At 56.3% G+C, this 22264-nt stretch overlaps 1 protein-coding gene across 1 annotated transcript; it reads left to right on the top strand.

The window, feature by feature from the left end:
• The first annotated feature begins 1611 nt into the window (after positions 1 to 1611).
• COL9A2 (collagen type IX alpha 2 chain) lies at positions 1612 to 17181 on the top strand. The gene is made up of 32 exons (XM_032877401.1): positions 1612 to 1776; positions 2990 to 3064; positions 4361 to 4396; positions 4481 to 4543; positions 6234 to 6287; positions 6391 to 6426; positions 6530 to 6553; positions 6835 to 6888; positions 7229 to 7282; positions 7388 to 7435; positions 7642 to 7698; positions 7782 to 7835; positions 8113 to 8166; positions 8562 to 8615; positions 8713 to 8766; positions 8884 to 8937; positions 10067 to 10120; positions 10552 to 10605; positions 10837 to 10890; positions 11792 to 11836; positions 12162 to 12215; positions 12870 to 12923; positions 13215 to 13268; positions 13355 to 13426; positions 13684 to 13719; positions 13822 to 13866; positions 13962 to 13994; positions 14156 to 14302; positions 14546 to 14600; positions 14906 to 15094; positions 15890 to 15967; positions 16396 to 17181. Exons 1-32 carry the CDS (start codon positions 1705 to 1707, stop codon positions 16593 to 16595), a joined length of 2067 nt encoding a protein of 688 aa, XP_032733292.1. The 5' UTR covers positions 1612 to 1704; the 3' UTR covers positions 16596 to 17181.
• Positions 17182 to 22264: the final 5083 nt, after the last annotated feature.

Below are 22264 nucleotides of genomic sequence, written 5' to 3'. Positions count from 1 at the left end.
CCTCCTCACTCCGTTAAGCAGAGCAATCAAGTTCTCTCAAGCCCCCCTTTTTCCCAGCTCAGCTCCAGGAACTCCTCTCAAAGCCCAGCGGTCTCTGTTCACGTGCTGTGTGGGACTGTACTTTCCTAGGTTCCTGAGAGTTTTCTCCTTGTCTATTTTGGCTTTCTCCCCCACATTGGGTACAGGGCTGGTAAACACAGTGTCCTCCATAAATCATAATGAAAGTGGGGCGCCTGGGTGGCTCAGTCTGTTAAGCATCTGCCTTCAGCTCAGGTTGTGATCCCAGAGTCCTAGGATCGAGCCCCCCCATCAGCTTCCTGCTCAGCGGGAAGCCTGGTTCTCCCTCTCCCACTTACCTTGCTTGTGTTCCCGCTCTCGCTGTGTGTCTCTGTCAAATAAATAAAATCTTTTTAAAAAATCATAAGGAAAGCTAAAATTTATGGAACACCTACTATGTGCTTCAGCAAAGCTAACTACTTCATAAGGCATGATCTCATCCAATCTTCACAAAAACCCTGTAAGGTGAGGACTATCATTATCCCTTTTTACAGAGGAGGAAACAGAGACACTATCCAGTTTTAGGTGCCTGCGGTTTTAGTGACTAAAGTGCTTTGACATTCCAAAGCGCTTTACCAATATCGCTTAAGTGAATGAAAAGGAATCTAAGAGACTGGGAGAGAGGAGATGCTGGACAGGTGGGTTTTGGAAACTCTGAATAGGGAGATGGTGGTTTCATGAAGGTCACACACACACCCCGACACCCCCCCCTCCCCGAGAGAAAACCAGGCCCTAGAGACTCCCGGGCCTAAAGAAGCTGCAGTGAAGCAACAGGAGAAGGAGGAGGGCTGGACCGTGGGGGCCTGGGCAGGGAGGGCTTCACGGAGAGAATGGCCAAGGGCAGTTCCAAGAGCAACGAAAACACAGTGCTTCAGGGGGCACTGAAGAGGGGCTGGGCCTCACCGGTGGCCTCCAAGAAGACTGATGTCCTAGCCTGGGGGAAGCAGGGAGGAGAGAGGGAGATGAGGGAGTTTGGAGGTAGGGCACAGACAACTCCACTATGGAGTTGGCGGTGAAGCAAGAAGGAAGAGGAGGATGGGGGTGTTCCCGGGATGGCTGATCCAGGAAGGGCTTGCGAGGGTTTTCACACGGAAGAGGCATGATGGTCTGTGGAATTGGGCGAGGTGGGTGGAGGCCTCTGCTCCAAGGTCTGCAGGACCTAAGACTTGCTCTCGGCGGCCTGGGCCCTGGAGGAGAGAGGACGGACCCAGGCCGGGGCTCTCGGGCAGAAGTGGCTGAAGACGGCTCAAGCGATCGGGCGCGGGCTGCGGGTCAGGGGGAAGGTGCCGGGCCCTGGAGGTCAGGCTGGAGGAGGACGGCCCTGCGCCTCCTCCCAGAGAAACGGACCACGGTCTCAGTCCCGCGCCCCGGCGGCTCCTCCGACCGCAGAGGGTGGGCGCCGGCGGCGGGAGGGAGCGGGGCGGAGCTGGGCGCAGGGCGCCGGCCGCCCACCCCCGGCCCTCCTCCCCTGGCGCTCTCAGGTGACAGACCCCGCGGCCCCCGCCCCGCCCCGCCCCGCCCCGCCGCATATTCCCGCCGCCCCGCCTGCCCCGCCGGAGAGCAGCTAGCGCCGCCGCGCCCGGAGCCTCTGCGGGCCGGTACGAGCGTGGACCTGGGCACCCGTCCTCCGCGACCCTGCTGCCCGCCATGTCCGCCGCGGCCGCCCCCCGCAGCCTCCTGCTGCTCCTCCAGGTGCTCGGGCTCGCCCTGGCGCAGATGGTAAGTCCCGCGGCCGTCCCTGCGCGGGGGCCGGGGTGCGGGGAGTGGGGTTTAGGGTGAGTGACCCAGGAAGGCTGGTGAAGGGCTCGGCCTGTCTCCCCGCTCGCCTGGCAGGCACCCCCCGGCCCCGGCTAGGCGCAGCCCCGAGGCGCCCGTCCCCTCCCTGGGTGCGTATGCAGGGCGCGCCCCGGTGCCGCGAAAAGAGACAGACGAGCCGGGGAGCCGGAGGAACCCTGTCCGCAGACGCTCGGCCCAGCCTGGGACACGCAGCGTGGCCAGGAGCTGGCGCCCGGTCCTGGCAGCCCCGAGAGCCCAGGTGGCTGGGGAGACAATGGTGCCCATTCACGGGGCTCCGGAGCCTCCGCCCCGCCTCCTCTCGGGGGGCCCCGGCTCCAGCCAGACGCCGCTTGAGCCCGTCTGCTGCCGCTCGGCCCCGCTCCGGCTCCTGCGCCCCCGTCGCGCTGCCGAGGGTCGCCGGAGGATTGGGGGGGCCTAATGGGCCGGGGGCACGACGGGGCTGGGCGCGGGCTCCAGGCTGGCACTTCTCGCCCGGGAGGGCGAGGGCACCTGGCGGGCGCGGGCCCCCTGCCTGGGTCGGGCTGGCCCCCGTTTGAGGACAATCCAGGGGAGGGCGGAGGAACGGTGCTGGGAGAGGGGTGCTCTGAGGGGAAGAGAGAACACACTTCCCTTCCCTACGTCCCCTCTCGCTGCGCCTCCCCCACTTTCCTTTCGGGTTTACCCGCACTGGAGGGTGGGGGGTTACCTGTTGTTCACCTAAAAATAATAACACGAGCAACCGTTGATTGGAGCCAACCGTCTGCTGGGCACCGCCTCCCCTGCCAGCCGTGACTCCTTGCGCCATCAGCATCTCCATCTCTTCCCCACCGCGACGGCGCGAGGGCAGCCGTGGTCCCGTGGAAGGAGGCGGGCGGCCCTAACCCGGAGTCCCGGCTCCACCGCTTACTCTCCGCGATCATTCCTAATCTTTCTGAGCCTGTGTCCTCAACTGCAAACTGGGGCTCGTCCTAGTATCCGCCCCCCCCCCCCCCGGTTCTGAGCATTCCGTAAGATGAATATACCTCGGGGTGCACAGTGCGGGACACAGCAGGTTCTCAGTACAAAGAAGGACGCAGTTTTTTCCCGGGGAGGCTCACGGCTGGGACGCACGGCTCCCTGCACAGTCTGAGGGCTGCACCCCTGTGTGTGTTTTCAGAGAGGTCCGCCGGGAGAACCGGGGCCCCCGGGCCCCCCAGGGCCGCCGGGAGTGCCTGGATCTGACGGCATCGACGTGAGTCTCTAACCTGGGATGGGAGGGGGAGGGAAGCTGCGGACAAAGGGGAACTTTGTGAGCCCCGGTGTGGGGGTGGAGGTGGGGGGCTGGAAGCCCCGGCGGTGGGGTCGGTGCCTGCAGATGCAGCGCCCCCTGTGGTGAGTAGGCGGCGCCGGCGTGCGCCACAAGGAGCCCGTTTGTTCTTGGAAAACCTCAAACCAGCCCTGAGATGGGGAGCCCGGAGCCCGTTATAGCCGCCCGCGGACAAGGAGCTGCTGTTACCGTCTACCCGCCGGAGCTCCCAGCGATCCCTTATCCCCCACCCCTACTCTCCCGTCTTTTTTGGGGTGGGAGACGCCTTAACATCTCGCTGTGCCCCCTGGCACATCCGGGTGCTTCTTCAGGTTGGCTTGGAAGCCTTGGTCAGACCGCTGACCAGCCGAAGCTAGACTCCTGTCTCTCCCTTTGCATTTTTTCTCCCCGATTTAGAACCAGCAGGCCTTGTTCCCTGCTCTCCCTAGCCTGGGGAGGGTTAAATGCCTCATTCAGGAGGCTCCCCCAGGAGGCCAGCTCCATGTTTACCCGTCTGGACAGACTTCTATTTAACCTGGTGCCCCGCCCCCCAAACACAGGGCGCTGGGTCCCCGCCAGGCTCTCTGGCTGTTGCAGGCCCTGGACGGCTAGAAGGCCTCTCTGCGGTGGACTGGGACTCCACAGGCCATGTCTCTCTGCCACCATGAGTCCTTTGTGGCTGGGGGAGGACATCCTGCCTGCCTTGGGAACAGACTGAATCGGCCCCCTTCGCAGGCCCTCTCGGTCCTTGTCCTTTTCTTTTCCTGACCCCAATCCAAAAAAAGAGGAGCTGCCCACCCAGCTCTCCTCCCCTTCATGTTTTTCTGAAAGTCCCAAATTTCTTCCACCCTCGCCCAAATCCAAGAGGCACCCACTCTCTGAGGTAACTTGGAGCCAGCAGCCCTCTCTGCAGGCCTGTCACTGGCACCTCAGCGACACCTGTGTGCCTGTAACCTGCAAGCCTGTGGACAACCTCCTCTCCGGCCTGGCTGCAGGTGGTCTCAATCCACCTAGGTTTGGGGGTTTTTTAGTTTTGTTTGTTTTTTTGTTTTTGTTTTGAGGGAAAGGAAGGTATTAAAGATTTTAAAAATTAAAAAAAAAAAAAAAAAGCAAGGCTGAGGGGACCCGGGCAGAAGAAAAGAGGGTGAGGAGATCAGCATGTGGGATCAGCCAGGGCCTACATGTGACCATTTGCTCTAGCATGAGCCACAGGGGGCTGCCTGACCAACTCGTATCTTTCAGGGTGACAAGGGGCCCCCGGGGAAAGCTGGCCCTCCGGTGAGTGCTTTTTCACCTTTGATCTTTGACCCTTCCAGTTCTTGCCCTCCTCTGGCTAATATTTGGCCCACCTCTGTCTTTAAGGGACCTAAGGGAGAGCCTGGCAAAGCAGGGCCAGATGGGCCCGACGGGAAGCCTGGGATTGATGTGAGTACCTGAGTGTCGGCTAAAGTAGGTTTGGGGGGGGGGCCTGGGTGGCTCAGTGGGTTAAAGCCTCTGCCTTTGGCTCCGGGTCATGATCTCGTGCTCCTGGGATCGAGCCCCACATCAGGCTCCCTGCTCAGTGGGGTGCCTGCTTCCCCCACCCCCTCTCTGCCTGCCTCTCTGCCTACTTGTGATCTCTATCAAATAAATAAATAAAACTTTTAATAAATAAATAAAGAAAGAAAGAAAGCAAGCAAGCAGGTTTGGGCTCCACTCACTGACTTCCAGAGCCCCATTCAGGCATCTTCCCTGCTCTTTTGTTCAGAGCAGGACAGCAGAGACTGTAGAGCTATGAGTTCCCTTCACCTTCATATGACCCATGACCTCATGGCTGCCCCAGAAGCATGAGTCATGGGCACATGGGGGCCCAAAGAGGGGTTCTGTTCACCTGCAGCCGATTTAGTCTCACTTTTCTCACAATTTCTGGCCTCCAAGTATCAGATTGAATCCTATAGATGGAGCTGGCCTTTCTTTCCCCCATCCCTGCCTTACCCTGCCCCCTCGCAGCCCCAGGAGCAACTCAGGAAAGGAGGATTATCCGCTGATACCACAGAATTCCCAGGGGCTCCAAGGTCATGAGCTTCTGGACACAGCCAGGACCGTTGGGACAGTCATCTGATTGAGGAATACACTTGGGTCAATCACTAAAAGATGGGAGGGAAAAGAGATCCCATGAAGTGCCTTTGTCCTGCTGCCTCAAGAGGGGTCACAGGAGCTATGAGCAGCCCCATGGCCTCTCCAGATTTTCCCCACCCTGCAAAAATTAAAAAGTACATAGCCTTGGGCGTCTGGGTGGTTCAGTGGGTTAAGCCTCTGCCTTCGGCTCAGGTCATGATCTCGTGGTCCTAGGATCGAGCCCTGCATGGGGCTCTCTGCTCAGCAGGGAGCCTGCTTCCCCCTCTCTCTGCCTGCCTCTCTGCCTACTTGTGACCTCTCTACCTCTGTCAAATAAATAAATAAAATCTTAAAAAAAAAGAAAACAAAAACCATGGCCTTCCACTAGCACAATGGTTCTCACATGTATGCAGAGAGGTAAACATGATTAACCCATTCTGCAGATGTGAACAATAAGGTTCAGGAAACGTTGCCAAGGGCAGACGTCAAGAAATGGCCCATCCCGGGGCGCCTGGGTGGCTCAGTGGGTAAAGCCGCTGCCTTCTGCTCAGGTCATGATCTCAGGGTCCTGGAATCGAGTCCCGCATTGGGCTCTCTGCTCAGCGGGGAGCCTGCTTCCCTCTCTCTCTCTGCCTGCCTCTCTGTCTACTTGTGATCTCTCTCTGTCAAATAAATAAATAAAATATTAAAAAAAAATAAAAGACAAGAAATGGCCCATCCAGACCTACATCTAGGTCTTCCAAGCTCCTAAACTGGGAGGTGTGAAGCCTATGCAGATAAATCTTCGGGCCTTGGTTTCTCATCTTTTGAAAGAGGGTAATCGTTCTGCCTGCTTGCCTCCCAGGGTTGCTGTGGGAACTGGGGGAAGAGAAAACAAGGTGTTGGGGCCCCTCGTCCTTCATGGAGTGGGGTAAAAGGCAGCTTGGTCCCACCCAGGAGTGACCTCAGGCCCTAGCTTGTCCCATGTTTCAGGGATCAGGTTTGCCCTTCACTGATCTACCTTCTTCTTCTTCCTCAGGGTCTAACTGGAGCCAAGGGGGAGCCTGGCCCTATGGGGATCCCTGGAGTCAAGGTCAGTGGCCTGCTGGGGGCTTGGCTTGGGCAGTCTTAGGGAGGGTCTATAGTAAGAGGAGCGGGGACACAGGAGACCCCAGCCTCTCCCATTGCTCTTTCAGGGCCAGCCCGGTCTCCCAGGTCCCCCTGGTCTGCCAGTGAGTGTAATCTGCAAGGGTTTCAAGGAACCCTTTGGGGGGCGGCGGGCAGGGGGACTTGCAAAAGGAGCCATGAACCCAATCTCCTTTCCTTCTGTTCCAGGGCCCTGGCTTTGCTGGACCTCCTGTAAGTCCTCTTGGATGGGGCAGGGCCCCTGGGACTCTTGGGGAAGGAAACAGAAGGGCTTTTAGGGGACTGGCTATCCAGGGGAGGGGCCAGCACACTGTGATGGTGTTAGGAATGAGCAGACGTGCCAGAGAACTCTGGGCCAGACACACAGGGCCTGTCGGCAGGCCCTGGGATTCTCTGGGCTTGGTTGCAAAGTAAAAGTGGGGAAGGGGCTTATCTTTGTGTCAGGGTGGGCTAACCCTCCGAGGCAGCCTGGCCAGTGATGCCTCTGCTCTTAGGGGCCACCCGGACCTGTTGGCCTCCCAGGCGAGATTGGAGTCACAGGCCCCAAGGTGAGCCCCAGCCACCCCTCTGCTCACTCCGCCTCCTGCCCTTTACCTCCAAGCTGGCAAGCTGGGGAGTCTCGCCAGTAGCTCCTGGGCCTCCTTCTGGCCAGCAGAGGGGTCTTCTAGGTTTGGGGCAGAACCCCCTTGTGCTGAGCCCACTCACCTCTAGGTCTTTCAGGGAAACCAAGGGCTGGGGCCATCCCAGATCACAGAAAGTGACCTGGAGGACAGGGTCGGCTGGGCAGTAGCAGGGACCTGGGGGTGGGGGGTGGGGGAAGATGGGGAAGGGAGAATGGGGGAATGGCAGAGCCAGGTGGGAATATGATTTGGCCCCTCTTGCTTCCAGGGGGATCCTGGACCAGAGGGGCCATCGGGGCCCCCGGGGCCACCCGGCAAACCGGTAAGTGTCCTCATACTTCCCACGTGGGTAAGAACAAGGGTCTCTGGCACAAACCTGGGGTGGAAAGTTTCGGGTCAGGCTCCATCTTCATACATCTCCTCTCAGGGCCGACCTGGAACCATCCAGGGCCTGGAAGGCAGCGCAGAATTCTTGGTGAGGAGGCCATGGGGCGGGGCTAATGGGAGCAAGGGGTGGGTCCTCTTCAGAGGTAGAGTCAGGGCTCTGGGGAGGGGCTGTGGCACAGAGGTTCAACCAAGTGGGGTGAGAGGAGGATTTGGGAGTTGGCAAGCTGGGGCAGCACTGCCCAGCTGACCTGAGCAGGCCGGTGAGCACAGAACCCGGTGGGATTTTCTTTCCAGTGTCCAACCAACTGTCCAGCGGGGGTGAAAGGCCCCCCAGGGCTGCAGGGAGTGAAGGTAAGCTACTGGCACAAGTCTTTGTGGGGGGCAGAGCAGGTGTTTGGGAGGGGACCCCACATGGAGTTCCCTCTTCCCTCCAGGGGCATCCTGGCAAACGTGGGGTTCTGGGAGATCCTGGCCGCCAGGGGAAGCCGGTGAGTGTGTAGGAAGAAGGCCTAACAAGAGCCTTCCCTTCTTCATCCCTTCTCCTTCCCCTGTGGGTCTCTGGGGACTGAGCTTTGAGCTGAGAGGCAGGGGGCCTATGTTCCAGGTCATTTTGCCCAGGCAAATGTCCCATCTGTCACGAAGGACTACATGGGTTCTAGGGTCCTTCCTGTCTGCTTTTTCTGGGAAGGGGACAGTATCTTTGGTTTTCTGTATGTTTGTCTCTCCATCTGCCTGCCTGTCTAATCACTCATTCCTGCCCCATAGGGTCCCAAAGGAGATGTGGGTGCCTCTGGAGAGCAAGGCATCCCTGGACCACCGGTAAGGAACACTTCCCCCTGGCCCTCCCCTCCCCATCCCAGGAAATCTTAGTGGAGCCATTCCCAGGGTTTGGCCTCCAACCTGTAGAAGAAACACCTGTGTCCAGTTGGCATGTCTCTGGGTGGGGAGAGAGCAGCTGAGGCTGTCAGAAAGTGGGGGACAGGGACTAAGGCTTTCAGCCAGAAGACCCAGCCAAGGCCCTAGCTTTACCACTGTCCCCCAAGTGACCCTGGTGAGCCCCTCCCCCATTGCTGAGCCTCAGCGTCCCCTCTCTGAGATAAGGACTATGCTGCCTGCCTCCTAGGGGCATTGTGAAGATCAGGGGTGGGGATCAAAGAAGATATGATGAAGTGGGCCTTTAAACTGACATTGCTGTCATTCTTCTGTCTTGACAGGGTCCCCAGGGCATCAGGGGCTACCCAGGCATGGAGGGACCCAAAGGAGAGACGGTAAGTAAGTAGGGCATGGAATGCAAGGGTTGTCATGACCAGCGCTCTGGCCTCTGGGGTCAAGCCTGGACTGACTGTAACTCTTTCCTCTCCCCAGGGTCCTCGTGGGTACAAAGGCATGGTGGGCTCCATTGGTGCCTCTGGGTCACCAGTAAGTATCCTCTTGCTCCTGTACACATACCTCCTCCTGCTGGAGCTCCTAGGGCTGCAAAGGGAATGTGGCTCCCCGGAGCCCATGTGATCTAAATTCGTTTGTCCTTCTTGCCAGGGTGAGGAAGGTCCACGGGGGCCACCAGGCCGAGCAGGGGAGAAGGGCGATGTGGTGAGTACTCAGCAACCCCTTGTCCAGTCAGGGGTCCTGGAGAGTACTGGGAGAGGCTCAGCTTCCCGCCAGGGCTCCTGTGTGAGCGGGTGTGTGCATTAGCCTGTGTGTCTTTGAGGCTGCATGTGTGCGAGTGTGTGCTACTCTGTGTCTGTGTGGCTGCATGAGTGTGTGTGCGAGCATTACTCTGTGAGTCTCTGCAGGTGAGTGACCAGTGTGGGGCAGGAGCCTCTGTGCTAGGGGCCCAGTCACCCCACCAGCCCCCACTCCTGCAAGCCCAGCCTGTGCTGATCAAATTCAATTTGGGAGAAGCCATGGGATCCAGTCCCAGGCTCGTTGCGACCAGACAATGAAATTCCAGCAAATCAGCCATGGGGCTAATGGGATTTGGTCCACATCCCAATTCTCTTAACTTTTTTTTTTTTAATTAATATACTTCATTCCTGAGCAGTTTTGAGTTTATAGAAAAATTGAGCAGAAAGTAGCCTTTTTATTTATTATGGAACTTTTTAACATACATAAAAGTAGAGACTTATATAATGAACCTCCATATCCTTGTCTCCCCAAATTGACATTTTGCCACCGCTGTTGCTCATATTTTTAAGCAAATCCCTTAATATCATGTCATTTATCCCTAAATACTTCTGTATGCCTCTCTTAAAAAGGACTTTTTCTCTTTTAATCCCAGTATCTTTATTATCATACCAACAACATTATCAATGATTCCTTAATATCAGCAAATAACCAGTCTGTGTCCCGTGTTTCCCAGGTACCTCAAAAATGTCTCCTCACGGTTCTTGTTCAAATCAAAACCCAAACAAAGTCCACACATTGTATTTAGTTGTTGTGTTTCTTCAGTAAATGGTGCTCAGAGCGCAGGTGAGAGAGGTCTCAGTGAGCACTGGATCCTTCCCCTGCACTGCCCAGCCTGGCCCAGGCCCAGGCCCATCAGCTCAGCGCTGACCTTGACTCCTTCCCAGGCCTTTCTCCTCCAGCCCCTGCACAGTGTGGGCTATTCCAAGGGGGATCCTGGGACCTGGAGGTCACTCTTCTCAGCTGCTTCCCTCTCTGAACAGGCAGACGGGGCTATAGCTTCCTGAAGGTGACCTCATTTCTATCTACTTTGCAGGGCAGCCAAGGTATTCAAGGACCCCAGGGAATAACAGGCCCAAAGGGAGCAACCGTAAGTGGCCTGGGCCTACCCAGACAGAGAGCAGGGTCAGCTCTGTCCAAGCTCTTAGAGGATGAGGAGCCTGGGATTCTAGACTGAACTCTTTTGCAGGCGGGCTGCTCTATGACCTTGGCAAATGTTCTCTTGCTGTGCCTTAGTTCTTTCACCTGTAAATAGGGCATGTGGTGATGTAGTAGAGATTTGGGGAAGCTTGTGGCCATCTGGAACACCTATCACCCACACAGAGGAAGGACTGTGGTCCATTCCCCAAAATCCTCTTCCCATTTCTGCTCCCTTCTCCCAGTTGGCTGGTGGGGGTTCTCGAGATAACCAGACCCACTTCTGACCTGCACACAGCAGCTGTCACAGAGGGATATGGCTGGGCAGCCTGACCCCAGGCATCTTCTCACTGTGAGTCTCCCTTCAACTTTTCTTCTGAGCAGGGCCCTCCAGGCATCGACGGCAAGGACGGGACCCCAGGCACACCTGGCATGAAGGTAGGTGCAGAGACTGCTGGTTGGTTGTGGAGGGTCAGGGCCCCTCCCAGCTCAGGCCCTGAGTCTCATCACACTGATCCCAGAGGCCTAGGACACTGAGATCCTCAAGTGTGTCACTGACACATCCCTCCTCACCTTTGGGCCTCAGTTTCCCTACTTGCACTTGGGTTGAAGCCATGGACTCTCTAGCTGGAGCTTTCACTTGTGCCTCTGGTTCTCTGTCTCTCCCAGGGCAGAGCAGGACAGGCGGGGCGGCCAGGAAACCAAGGCCACCAGGGCCTAGCGGTGAGTGTGGGGTGGAGCACCGGGGGCTGCCCCATGGGCAACTTGCTTCTCCTCCTCCATGTTGCCCACTTCCCCATGGTGGGATGAGTGGCTGATGAGGCGGAAATCCACAAATCCAGGGTCCTTGCTGTAGTCCCTTGTCCCTACCCAGCCCAGGCCTCATCACCACCTCTGTGGCCTCTGGCCTCGCTTAGGCCTCTTCATTTGAACAGTTGCTCCAGCCTTCTCCTGGACCCTTCTAGTTGTCCATGTTGGCTGCTTCCTGCTTCAGCACCTTCCATGGCCGTCTTTGCCTCCAGGAGAGTCATTCCATCCAGTCATCCAAGAAGTAGTTATTGAGTCCCCAAACCACAATGCTTGTCCTCACAGCTCATCTTCACATTCAAGGACCACCACAATCTGACCCCACCCTATCCTTCCATCCTCATCAGCCACTGTGCCTCTGTGTCCTCTCCTTTCTCCACACGGCCTTGCCTTTTCTACCCCCACACCTTCAGGCCTTTGCAGGTGCCTCTGCCTGGAATGCCCTTCCCCATCTCTCTCGGCCTTCCACCTCCATTGCACACCTTCTGGGAGCCCAGTCCATGGGACCCCCCCTTCCTGCTGGGGGTACTGAGGCCAAAGCCAGATATCACGCCCAGGTGCAGACCATGTTCCCATATCGCATGTGCCTGTGAGCGCAGGGTGTTCCTCTTCTCCCCATAGACTATAGGCTCCTGTGTACACAGGGCTCAGGGCATGGTCAAGTTTGTGATGCCATGGCTGGGCCTTCTGCTGTTCGGCTCGAACAGGCCAGTGCTGAAGAAGGGAGGGAATCTGGATTGGGGGTGGGAGGTAAAGCAGCAGGTGCCTGGGGCTCCCCAATGCCAGGGGAGAAACTGATATCAACTTCTTTCTCCAGGGTGTGCCGGGCCAGCCCGGGACAAAAGGAAGTCCAGGAGACAAGGTAAGGTGACTCCAAGCTGGGGACGGATTTGGCTTCATGCAGGCAGGGTCCAGGGGTAATGGCTAAAAGACTGCAAGACCCAGGCCTCACCCCAGGTTCAAAGAAATGGCCTGGACACAAATCCCTTGGACCTAACCACCTCCCTCCTGCCGCTTCCCCCAACCCCTGTGGAGACAAGATGGCATGGACCTGACCAAGAACACTTTCTACCCAAGTCATGTGGTTCTAGATTCTGTTTAGTGTTCACCAGGCTTCTCCAAGGTCAAGGGCTTGACTGTCCCTGCTCCCTCCCCCAGACTCACCTTAAACCTGTGTTTTCCTGCAGGGTGAACCAGGCCAGCAGGGCCTCCCTGGATTCTCTGGTCCTCCTGGGAAGGAGGTAAGTGCCCTTCCCCTGACACAGGGCTCTTGCTTTGGTCCCCCTCCCAGGCCTGAAGACCCTGCACTCAGTATGGGGGCCTGGGTGAGAGTGTGGGGTGAAGCCCTAGTTTTGGGGGTGATCAGGAAGCTAGTCTGGGTTGTGCCACTGACCCACTGATCCACCGACCCAGGCACACTCCCTTTCCCTCTCCGGGTCTTTGTTTCTCTATGTACAATGCAGTGATGGTGGGGATTGCTTCTGTCCCATATGGGCATGATCTGTTCAGACAGCCAAGCTGACTGGGGTGAAGAATCCAGCAGAGTCATTCATTCACTCATTCATTCATTCATTCATTCCATAAACATTCACCAAATCCCTGCAACATGTTAGATGCTGAGATAGTCTCCTACTCAGACAAAGCTTTCAGTTTGGTGAAAAAGATCTTAAATATATGATCACATGATGACTGACTACAACTGTGTGGGGTCCTACTGAAGGAAAAGTACGGGGACCCTAAGAACAGGGGATAAGGGAGGGCTTCCTTGAGGAAGTGAGTTAGCTGAGACCCAGGTTGGATACGGGGTTAGCCTGCCGTGGAACCCAGCAGGTTCCACGTGGTGGTGGTGGGGAGCCCACCAGGCCTATTGCTCACTCCCAATTTCTGTCCCCCAGGGAGAGCCAGGACCTCAAGGAGAAATTGGACCCCGAGGCGTCATAGGGCAGAAGGTAACAGTGGTTCCCCCTCCCCCAAGGGCCTTTGCAGCAGTTAGCACTACTGGACCCAGGATCTGGGTCCCATCAATGGCTCCAGCACCTGCCTAGTCCTGCCCAGCCTTTTGAGGCCTTCCCACAAGGGCCCCAGTCTGCTGGTCTGTGAAGTGGAGCAAGGGACCTCCATGCTGGGAGGACGGGAATGGAGGGCATCCTGGCCAGCAGGGGCTGGGGGCTGGAGAGGGGGCTGAGGAGGGGGGTGCCCCTGCTGAAAGTCCTCGGGTCATCCTTTTCTTTCTGTTTCAGGGTGACCAGGGTGAGAGAGGGCCTGTGGGGCAGCCAGGCCCTCAAGGACGGCAGGTTAGTGGAGGCCAGCTGTGAGGGGCAGTGGGGAGCAGGTCTGGGCACCTCATTTGATTTCCTGCTCTGGATTCTTTTCTCCTCAGGGACCCAAAGGGGAGCAAGGCCCCCCCGGAATTCCAGGGCCCCAAGGCTTGCCAGGCATCAAGGGAGACAAGGTACCAAATGGGGTTGGAAAATACCTGAAAAGAGGCCCCAAGTCCTGCGAGGGGGGCCGGGGGATGGGGGAGGGAGGGCATGGGGCTGGTAGGTACTCCTGAGCCTTCCAAGCCTAGGGCTGGTCCTGCGCAGCCCTGCGGGGGCGACGCGGAGCTGCAGAGGGGTGTGGCCAGGACCGGGGTTTGCGGGAACCCCAGTGGACAGCGGTCCGGGGAGAGGGGAACTCAGCAAGTCCGTGACTCCCCGCTTGCTGCAGGGCTCCCCAGGGAAGACCGGACCCCGCGGCAGCGTGGTGAGTACCAGCGCCTCCCTTACCCACGTCCCGGGAGGAGTGCGGGGCGGCGGCGCTGGGCAGGGGTCCCCGGTACCCTGACTCGCTGTGCTTCCTTTGCAGGGCGACCCGGGGGTGGCCGGCCTCCGGGGAGAGAAAGGCGAGAAGGTGAGCGGGCTGCGCCGGGGCGGGCGGCGGGACGGGGGCAGGGGGCGGGCCCCAGGGCTTCCGCGAGTAGTGACCGAGCTGCCTTGTACCTGCAGGGCGAGTCTGGCGAGCCGGGGCCCAAGGGACAGGTGAGTCCAGCCCCTGTCCCGCCTCCTCTCCTTACCCCCGCCGTCCCCCACCAGCTCCCCTCCTCGCCAACCCCCACCAGCTTCCCTCCCCGCCACCCCCCACTTCCCCGCACCGGTGAAGTCTCATCCCCTCTCTGCACCCCCGCCCCCCGCTTCCGCAGCAAGGAGTCCGCGGAGAACCCGGCTACCCGGGCCCCAACGGGGATGCGGGCGCCCCGGGGGTGCAGGGCTACCCCGGGCCCCCCGGCCCTCGAGGACTGGTTGGAGACCGAGGCCTGCCCGGACTGCCCGGGAGACAGGGAGTGGCGGTGAGTGGGCCAGGCGGAGCGGGGAGCCCGTGGGGAAATCCCTTTGCGGGTCCTGCTGATCCCGCAAAGGCCGGGAGTTCCTGGAGCCAGCTGGCTTCCCCGAGGCCGGTTCCAGGCCCCAAAACGGGCAGGCAGGGGGTGGGTGCGGCAGAAGGGATTTCAGTCCGATGCTGCATGGACTTCCGGTGGGAGCATGGGGGGCCAGCCAGGGGCTTCTTCCTGGAAGGCCTTGTCCGCCTGCAGGGTCGAGATGCCAGCGACCAGCACATAGTGACCGTGATGATGAAGATGATGCAAGGTGAGAGCGGCGCGGCAACCCCTCCTCTTCCCAGTCCAAGTCTGGTCGGTGCCACCCTTCAGCAGCTTCTCCGAGTGGCCTTGCCCAAGGGGCTGCAGGCCCGGGTACTCATTCCAGCTCTGCTTCGGAGAGGCTGGGAACCTCTGTACATCTCTGGCCTCCCTGGGTCTTTCCGCAGACCGCGGAGGAAGGGGTGATGAAACACATAGCTTTTGCCTCTGCACGTCCAGGGGCCGGGCCTAGGGACGCTGTTTCACTGAACTGACCCCATGCCACAGACCTCTCATCTCCCTCCCCTCCTCCAGAGCAACTGGCAGAGGTCGCTGTGAGTGCCAAGCGGGAGGCCCTGGGTGCAGTCGGAATGGTGGGTCCTCCAGGACCCCCTGGGCCTCCTGGGTATCCAGGCAAGCAGGGACCCCATGGGCACCCTGGCCCTCGGGGTGTCCCTGGCATCGTTGGAGCCGTGGGTCAGATTGGCAACACAGGGCCCAAGGGTGAGTGCTGTTTTGTGGTGGGAATGGGGGCTGGGTGGTGTGGACTTGGCCAAGGCCGGGCGGGTTGGGTTATGGGTTATGTGGACGGATGGCTCAGCCTCTTGTTTTCTCTTTCATCATCTCCGCTCTCAGGATGAGGTACACTTTCCCCTATTCCCACAGCAAAGTTTTCCAGAAGTCCTATGTGACTCCTGGGCTTGCTTTCTCAGTAGCAAATTGAAGGAAATGAATGTATTGTTTTATAACTTGGGGTTTTTTTGGAGGAGGGGTGTTGTTTTGTTACAGATCTGCTTAGTGGTGCCCCATAAACATCTTTCTGTGCCTCTGGAAGCCCAGAGGCAGGTCAGCAATGTAGTAAAGCAAGCAAACTCGAGTCACAAGACAGCTGTCTGTCTCGACTCTACTACTTTGTCCTTGTAGACTTGGACAATTTACCTGATAATCTCCCTGGACCTTAGATTTATCATCTGTAAAATGGGGGATTTAATAACAACCACCTCATAGCATTGTCCTGAGGATTACATGTGGGGGTAATTTATGTATGTAGAGTTGGCACATAGTTAATGCTATGGTTATTGTTAGTTGCTTTCCTGTAATGAACTTGATTGGCTATCGCCTTCCATCCTACCTGGACCTTCCTTTATTTAACCAGTTCTGCAGACATTTCCAACTTTCCCCTAGTATAAACTAGCACAAACCAGGAATAATTGCTATATGAAATAGAAATGAAAAGCAACCAAAGTAGAAAAAAAAACATTCTCCAGTTCTGAAAAATGACCGCTTCTTTCTTTACAGGAAAACGCGGAGAGAAGGGTGACCAGGGAGAGATGGGACGCGGGCACCCTGGGATGCCAGGGCCCCCGGGGATCCCAGGTAAGACCTTGACCCTGCCTAGCAGCCCTGGCCCTCAGCTCTGGGATTCCTGACCCGCAGACACCTGGGTCTCTGCCATTGAGGCCTCCTGCTTGGCCATCTCAGTCCCATGCCTCTAGCTTTGGCGTTCCTTTGAGGCACCCAGGAGCACTGGGTGGGGTCTGTCTGGGAACTGGACCACTGAGATGCTGAGGAATTCCTGGCTTGCACCAAAATCTGCTTCATGGAGGAAAATGAGGAGGCATTTGCTCCCCAAACTCACTGAATGGGAGTTGGGAGTGATGGACAATGTCATGCGACTCTCAGACCCTGTGTCTAGGCCTCAATCTCAATCTCATCCGGTCCCCACCTCTCTGAAAAACGGGACTTGAAATCCTATGGCTGAGACAGGAGAAGGCCCTGATGTCTTGGTCTTCTCCCTTTCACAGGACTCCCTGGCCAGCCCGGCCAGGCAATCAACGGCAAGGATGGAGCACGAGGGTCCCCAGGGGCCGCGGGAGAAGCAGGCCGGCCAGGCCTGCCAGGCCCCGTGGGGCTGCCAGGCTTCTGTGAGCCTGCAGCCTGCCTTGGAGCCTCAGCCTATGCCTCCGCACGCCTCACGGAGCCTGGATCCATCAAAGGGCCGTGAGCGCAAGGCCAGGATAGAGCCTGGCGGGCATCCTGGGGGGAAAGGACTGGGTTCCCTCTGGGTGGACATGCATCCCAGCCCTCAGACCAGGAAGCCAGCCTCCCCAGGACCTTCCATCTTGGACCCTGGAGTTCGGAGAAAAAGGAAATTCTAAAATATGGGGGAAGGAGAGGGCGGGCATTGGAATGAGAAGGTGAGGCCAACAGACAGGGCAAGTGTCACTGGAGAGTCCCAGCTCCAAAGAGATGGGTGACTTTCCTTCCCAGAGCCCAACTCAGAAGTTACCAAAACAAATGTCTCCTTAATCTTGCCATCCTCCAGTGGCCATCCTCTTTGGGGTGGGTTTACTAAGGTCTCTGATGGTCCCTGATCCCACCTCCTTCCCCTGGACTTGCTGGGTGACTGCTGGTGGGTGACTACCCTGAGGTTGCTGTCCTGAAGCCAGCCCCACTACTTCCTCCCTGCCTCCCTCCCATCTGAGTATTTAAACACCCATCCCCCTTCTCTTCCTGGCATGACCCCCTCCTACCCACCCACCCTGAGATCCATCCCGGCCTTTCTGTAAATAAAAGCCCCTGACTTGGGTACAAACTAGGATGGGAGTTGCTGGGCTTCAATCCTGGTGGACCCAGGGTGGTGGGCTGTCACTGGGCCACCACTGTCTGGGCAGGATGGTCAGGGGCTCCTCAAGGGGAGGCATGCACCTTCCTCTGGGCACACCCTGAATTGCGAGTGTAAGGACAGCATGCTGCCTTTGAGGAAGGTCTGTGGGAAGGACCTGGGCTGGAGTCAGGATGTGACCTGCTGTGTAACTTTGGGCAGATGCCTTCACGGCCTTGGTATGGCTACCGCAGGGACTCAGCCGTGTCCAGCAGGACACACCCGGGGTCTTGCCAGGGCCCAGCACACAGAAGGTCCTCCTGAGACCCAGCATGCACCATATGCTGGCCCTGGGGAGGAGCTGGTCGTGCAAGACTGAAAGACTTGGTTTTTGCCTTAAGGGTTCCCAGGTCTGTGGGACCTGGATGATAGCAGAAGTGATATGCATTCACGCCACTCTCACTCAGGACGTCTAGGGGAGACTGGCTTAGATCTGATGGGTACCCCTGCACACACTCCCAGCCTCATAGCTTTGTAGGCCAGCAAAGCTGCTCAGAGCAGCAGGAGGGGCAGGCAAGGGCAGGACGGGCACCTCAGACTCATGCAAGGATGGAAACTTTTCATATTCAGGGAGTAACCAACCCTCATGCTCCTATTACTGATTTGGGCATTTGTTCCCAAAGAAAGCATTCTGCAGGCCTCAGCCCCTCCTGAAGGCATAGGACTCCAGTCTAAGATCCAACCATTTGATGGAGTCCGGGCTCTCCTACACCTCACCTTAAACTTGGCACTAGGTCCCCACCCAAGCTGGGACACCCTTCTCCGAACAGCAGGGCAAAGAACTCCTCTCACTAACCCACCCCCAGTTGTCCCTCCCCTGCCCCCCACACCCACACAAACACATGTGACGTCTCAGTCCCCTTATCCCAACTGAGGGACAAACAGGAAAGATAAGCAGAGGCAGCCCTGCAGGACAGAGGTGGCCTCAGCCTCAATGCTTGGAGAAATCCTATATTACAGCATCCCAGCCCGCCCTCCACGTCCCCCAGGAGGCCCCACTTCCACCGTGGCTACTGGAGCAGGCTCAGGGGAGGAAGGGAGGAGTGTGGGAGCAGCAGGGAGGCGATTTGTACCTGGTGGGGAGGAGGGACCCCCCTCCTAGGCGGAGTCACGACGCTGCAGGAAGCCTTGGGCTTAGCCTTGAGGTGTCCTCAAGTGCTGGCCCTGGGCTTTCCGTGGGTTTCTCTGCAACTTTCCAGAAATCAAGTCAACTGGAGGATTTCAGTTACCACTGGAGGATTTGATTTTGAATCTTAGGCAGAGTTACACCTCATTCCTACGACTCGGGCATCTAAAAGGGCTGAAAGTGGCTGATGATTCCTAGGCACCAGTGCCTGATAGCCTTTCTAAGACTTCCTGGAGGCTGAATTTCACCAAGGAAAATTCCATGTCCTTAGTCTGATGCACAAGACTCTCCTAAGCCTCTCTGACCTCATGTCTACACTGCACTCCAGCCATGCCAGCGCCCGGGGGGCTCCCCACACAGGTCGCGCCCCTGCTGGGATTGCTTTTCCCCACAATCCCATCCCTGCCAGTGTCCTCACTGCAGGTCTTTACTCTGGAGTGACCTTCTCATCCCCACCCTGATAACCCAGATTCCCTTCCTGGGCTTTATTCTCTCCCCTTTGTACTTGTCACTATTCAACAACATCATGTAAGCTCCATAGGGCAGCAACTTTGGTCCCTCGTTTGCTGCTCCATTCCCCAGCACCTAAAACAGTGCCTGGTGTGAGGAGCTAATCCCATGGTGACTACAGCAGGGAACCATGTATGGTATAATTAAAACTTGCTAAGAACTTAAGGGTACACACACACACACACACACACACACACACACACACACACGGAAAAAGCACCTGTAAAGAAATAAAGTTTCAAACCAAAACCAAACAAAAAAGATGCCTGGCACATAGCAAGCATTCAATACATAGGAAGGAAGACCCCACCCATCATCACACCAGGAAGGGATTTGGTCTCAGCTTGTGTGGGCCTGAGGCATGTTCCAAGATGGAACTTCTTTCACCATCGAGAAGGAATCTCCCCAACTGACCCAAGAGACAAAGTCTAGTGTAACAAAAATGAAGTAGGAACTCAACTCCCCTGTTTGCAATTAGGAAAAGGGGGATTTGGGACGCCTAACAGAGCATTGCATCAAGTCAGCCCAGTTCCCTCCAAAGGTTCAGCAGCTTCTCCTCCATCATGTAGCCTGTGAGGACTCAAGGTCCCAAACTTGCCCCTGGCAGAGCTCCAGGAGCCTGGAAGTTGGGATTTTGTTTCAAGTAACTTAGTAAATCACTAATCTTCCAACCCGAATGGCCAGCATCCAACCCACGCTGCTAAAATCAACAGTGTCCAGGGCTTTCAGCCAGAGCTCTGGTGTTTTACTGACACACAGGGTCTCGAGGTGGCTGCTGGGTATTTTGGCACTTTCTGAAGTGGGCATCGATCTGGTGGACCCCGGTGGGCTCGGAAGCAGACGAGGTCCTCTGCCAGGTAAAGCACTGCATGAGAACAGCAGAGCAGCAGAGAGGCTGTGCTTAACCAGAGGTTATGCTTAAGTGTCTGGAGAAGGGCAGAGATACTCCCAGGATAAATGGTGACCTTGTTTCTCATCCACAGGACAAGGACCCACACAGCCAGTTGCTTTGGTTTCTGGGCCTGTCATGTCGCCTATGAGGTCACAAAATCTAGTGGGTCTAGCTCTAGGTGGATGAGGAGAAATCTGTCCTATGTCCCTTTGCCTACCCTATCTGATAAAGACCTCATATGCAACCTGTCCCAAACCGAAGACTTTCTCCTGCCACCAAACCGCTTCTTCACCATACCCTATCTCAGTAACTAGTTCTACCATCTACCAGGTGCCCAGACCTGAAACCTGGGTCATCTTTAACTCCTTTGGCTTTCACCCCATCACTAATTCATCGCCAACCAGGTCGATTTCTCCTTTTCACTCATTTGTTCAGCAAATACCCCTTCATTCCACAAATACTGCTGTCTCCCCAGCTTGAACGTAAGCTCTATGAAGACAGGGTGTTCTTGTCTGTTTTGCTCACTGCTGGATTGCTGGATCCTCTGGGCCTTCAACAATATACAGTATTTAGCAGGAACTTAATACCTATTAAATGAGTATTATTCGGGAAAATATCTGCTTTATTATGGCACACATACCCCTTGGGCCTGGCCCATCTTCCTCTGCAGGCTCATTTCGCCTAACTTCTTGCAATTCCTAAAATGCCCCACGTTCTGATGTTTTTACAACTGCTGTTCCCTGGAATACCACTTCTGCCCTTCTTTAGTGGATTCCTACTCCTCTTTCAAAACTTGGATCATGTCCTTTGGTGATACTCTCCTCCTTCCCAACTGCCAGCTCAGATAGGCACTTTTTTGTTACTTGTGATTATTTGCATCATAGCAATTACGGTAAATTATTAACAGTAACTATTACTATTAACCACTTAGCTTTTATGATCAGATATCGTGCTAAGCACCCTGCCAACGTGATCTCATTCTGCCCTCACAGCAACCCTGTGACACAGGTGTTATCCCCACCCATCGTGTTAAAAAACACAGTAACTCTCTCAACCCCACTTCTACCTACTGCTATCATCCCATAGTTTTGCTCTCTTTTATGGGAACAGAGTGTTGTCTGATTTGGCTACTAGCTTTCCACACTGTCCTTCTCAGACTGCTTTGCTGACTTCTCATCTTCCCTGTACACGAAGGTCAGAAGGCTACATGGCTTGTCCTTGGACTCCTGTTCTCTCACTCCTCTTGTGATCTCCTTCAGTTTCATGGCTTTAAATTCCATCCCTACGTCCCTGACCCAGACTTCACCTCTTAAATCAATCCATTTCTCCAAGTGCCTCCTCAACATCTCCCCTGAGAAGTCTGGTAGGCAAATCAAACTTAAGCGGTGTGCAGTGTGTGTCCCCACCTGCCCCTCCAGAATGCCCATCTCCTTCCTCCTTCCCTATCTGTAACTGGCAATTCCGTGCTTTCAGTTACTGAGGCTAAGTACACCGGAATCATCCTCTATTTTTTTTTTCTCACGCCCCATATCTGCTCCATCAGCAAATCCTGTTGGCTCAGCCTTGAAGATACATCCAGAATCCGACCACTTCTCACCACCTCCCTGACTACCACCCAGGCACCATTTTTAGTGCTTGCCAGAAGTATTGCAGAGAGCCTCTTAAGTAGTCCTCTGGTGGCACCCTCGTCCCTCAACAGACCAAGCGTAGTGATCCTGTTAAAACAGAGATTAGATCATATCACTTCTTGGCCCCAAGCCCTCTGATCCCTTCCTCTGCACTCTAAGAAAAGCCGGAATTCTTTTTTTTTTTTTTTAAAGATTTTGTTTATTTATTTGACAGACAGAGATCACAAGTAGGCAGAGGCAGGCAGAGAGAGAGAGAGAGAGGGAGGGAAGCAGGCTCCCCGCTGAGCAGAGAGCCCGATGCGGGGCTCGATCCCAGGACCCTGGGATCATGACCTGAGCCGAAGGCAGAGGCTTTAACCCACTGAGCCACCCAGGCGCCCAAGCCGGAATTCTTACAATGGCCTACAAGACCTTGTAAAATTTGCCTTATCCCTACCTCTGATTGTATCTCCCACTATTTCTGTCTAGTACATTCCATCCCAGCCGCTCTGGCCTTCTGGGGTTTCTCAAACACACCAGACTCACTCTCACATCAAGCCTTTATACTTACTATTCCCTCTTCCTGGAATGTTCTTTCCTAAAACACCTGCTTCCTGCAAATCACCTACTCACTTCCATCAGGTCTTCTTTGTTTGGACATTATCTCTAGCAACATCTTATGAGCACTGTATTTTAAATCGCAACTCCTGGTGTGCCAGGGGGGCTCGGGTGGTTAAGCATCCGATTCTTGGTTTCAGCTCAGGTCATGATCTCAGGGTTGTCAGATCGAGCTCCACATTGTGCTGTACGCTGACTGTGGAGTCTGCTTGAAATTCTTTCTGTCCCTTCCTCTGCCTGCATGCACATGCGTGCT

This window comes from Lontra canadensis, unplaced genomic scaffold, assembly GCF_010015895.1.
Source record: "Lontra canadensis isolate GAN:19392208 unplaced genomic scaffold, GSC_riverotter_1.0 scaffold60, whole genome shotgun sequence".
Classification (NCBI taxonomy): Eukaryota; Metazoa; Chordata; class Mammalia; order Carnivora; family Mustelidae; genus Lontra; species Lontra canadensis.
Note: the sequence above shows the minus strand (reverse complement) of the source record. Positions and strands in the feature narration are given on the sequence as shown.

What these genes read in the sequence shown, in the direction of transcription:
- COL9A2 (XM_032877401.1), top strand. Translation starts at nt 1,705, where the DNA reads ATGTCCGCCGCGGCCGCCCCCCGCAGCCTCCTGCTGCTCCTCCAGGTG. An exon ending in AAGGCAGCGCAGAATTCTTG is followed by an intron (nt 7,436 to 7,641) that starts GTGAGGAGGCCA and finishes TTTTCTTTCCAG; the next exon opens with TGTCCAACCAACTGTCCAGC. An exon ending in AAGGCCACCAGGGCCTAGCG is followed by an intron (nt 10,891 to 11,791) that starts GTGAGTGTGGGG and finishes TTCTTTCTCCAG; the next exon opens with GGTGTGCCGGGCCAGCCCGG.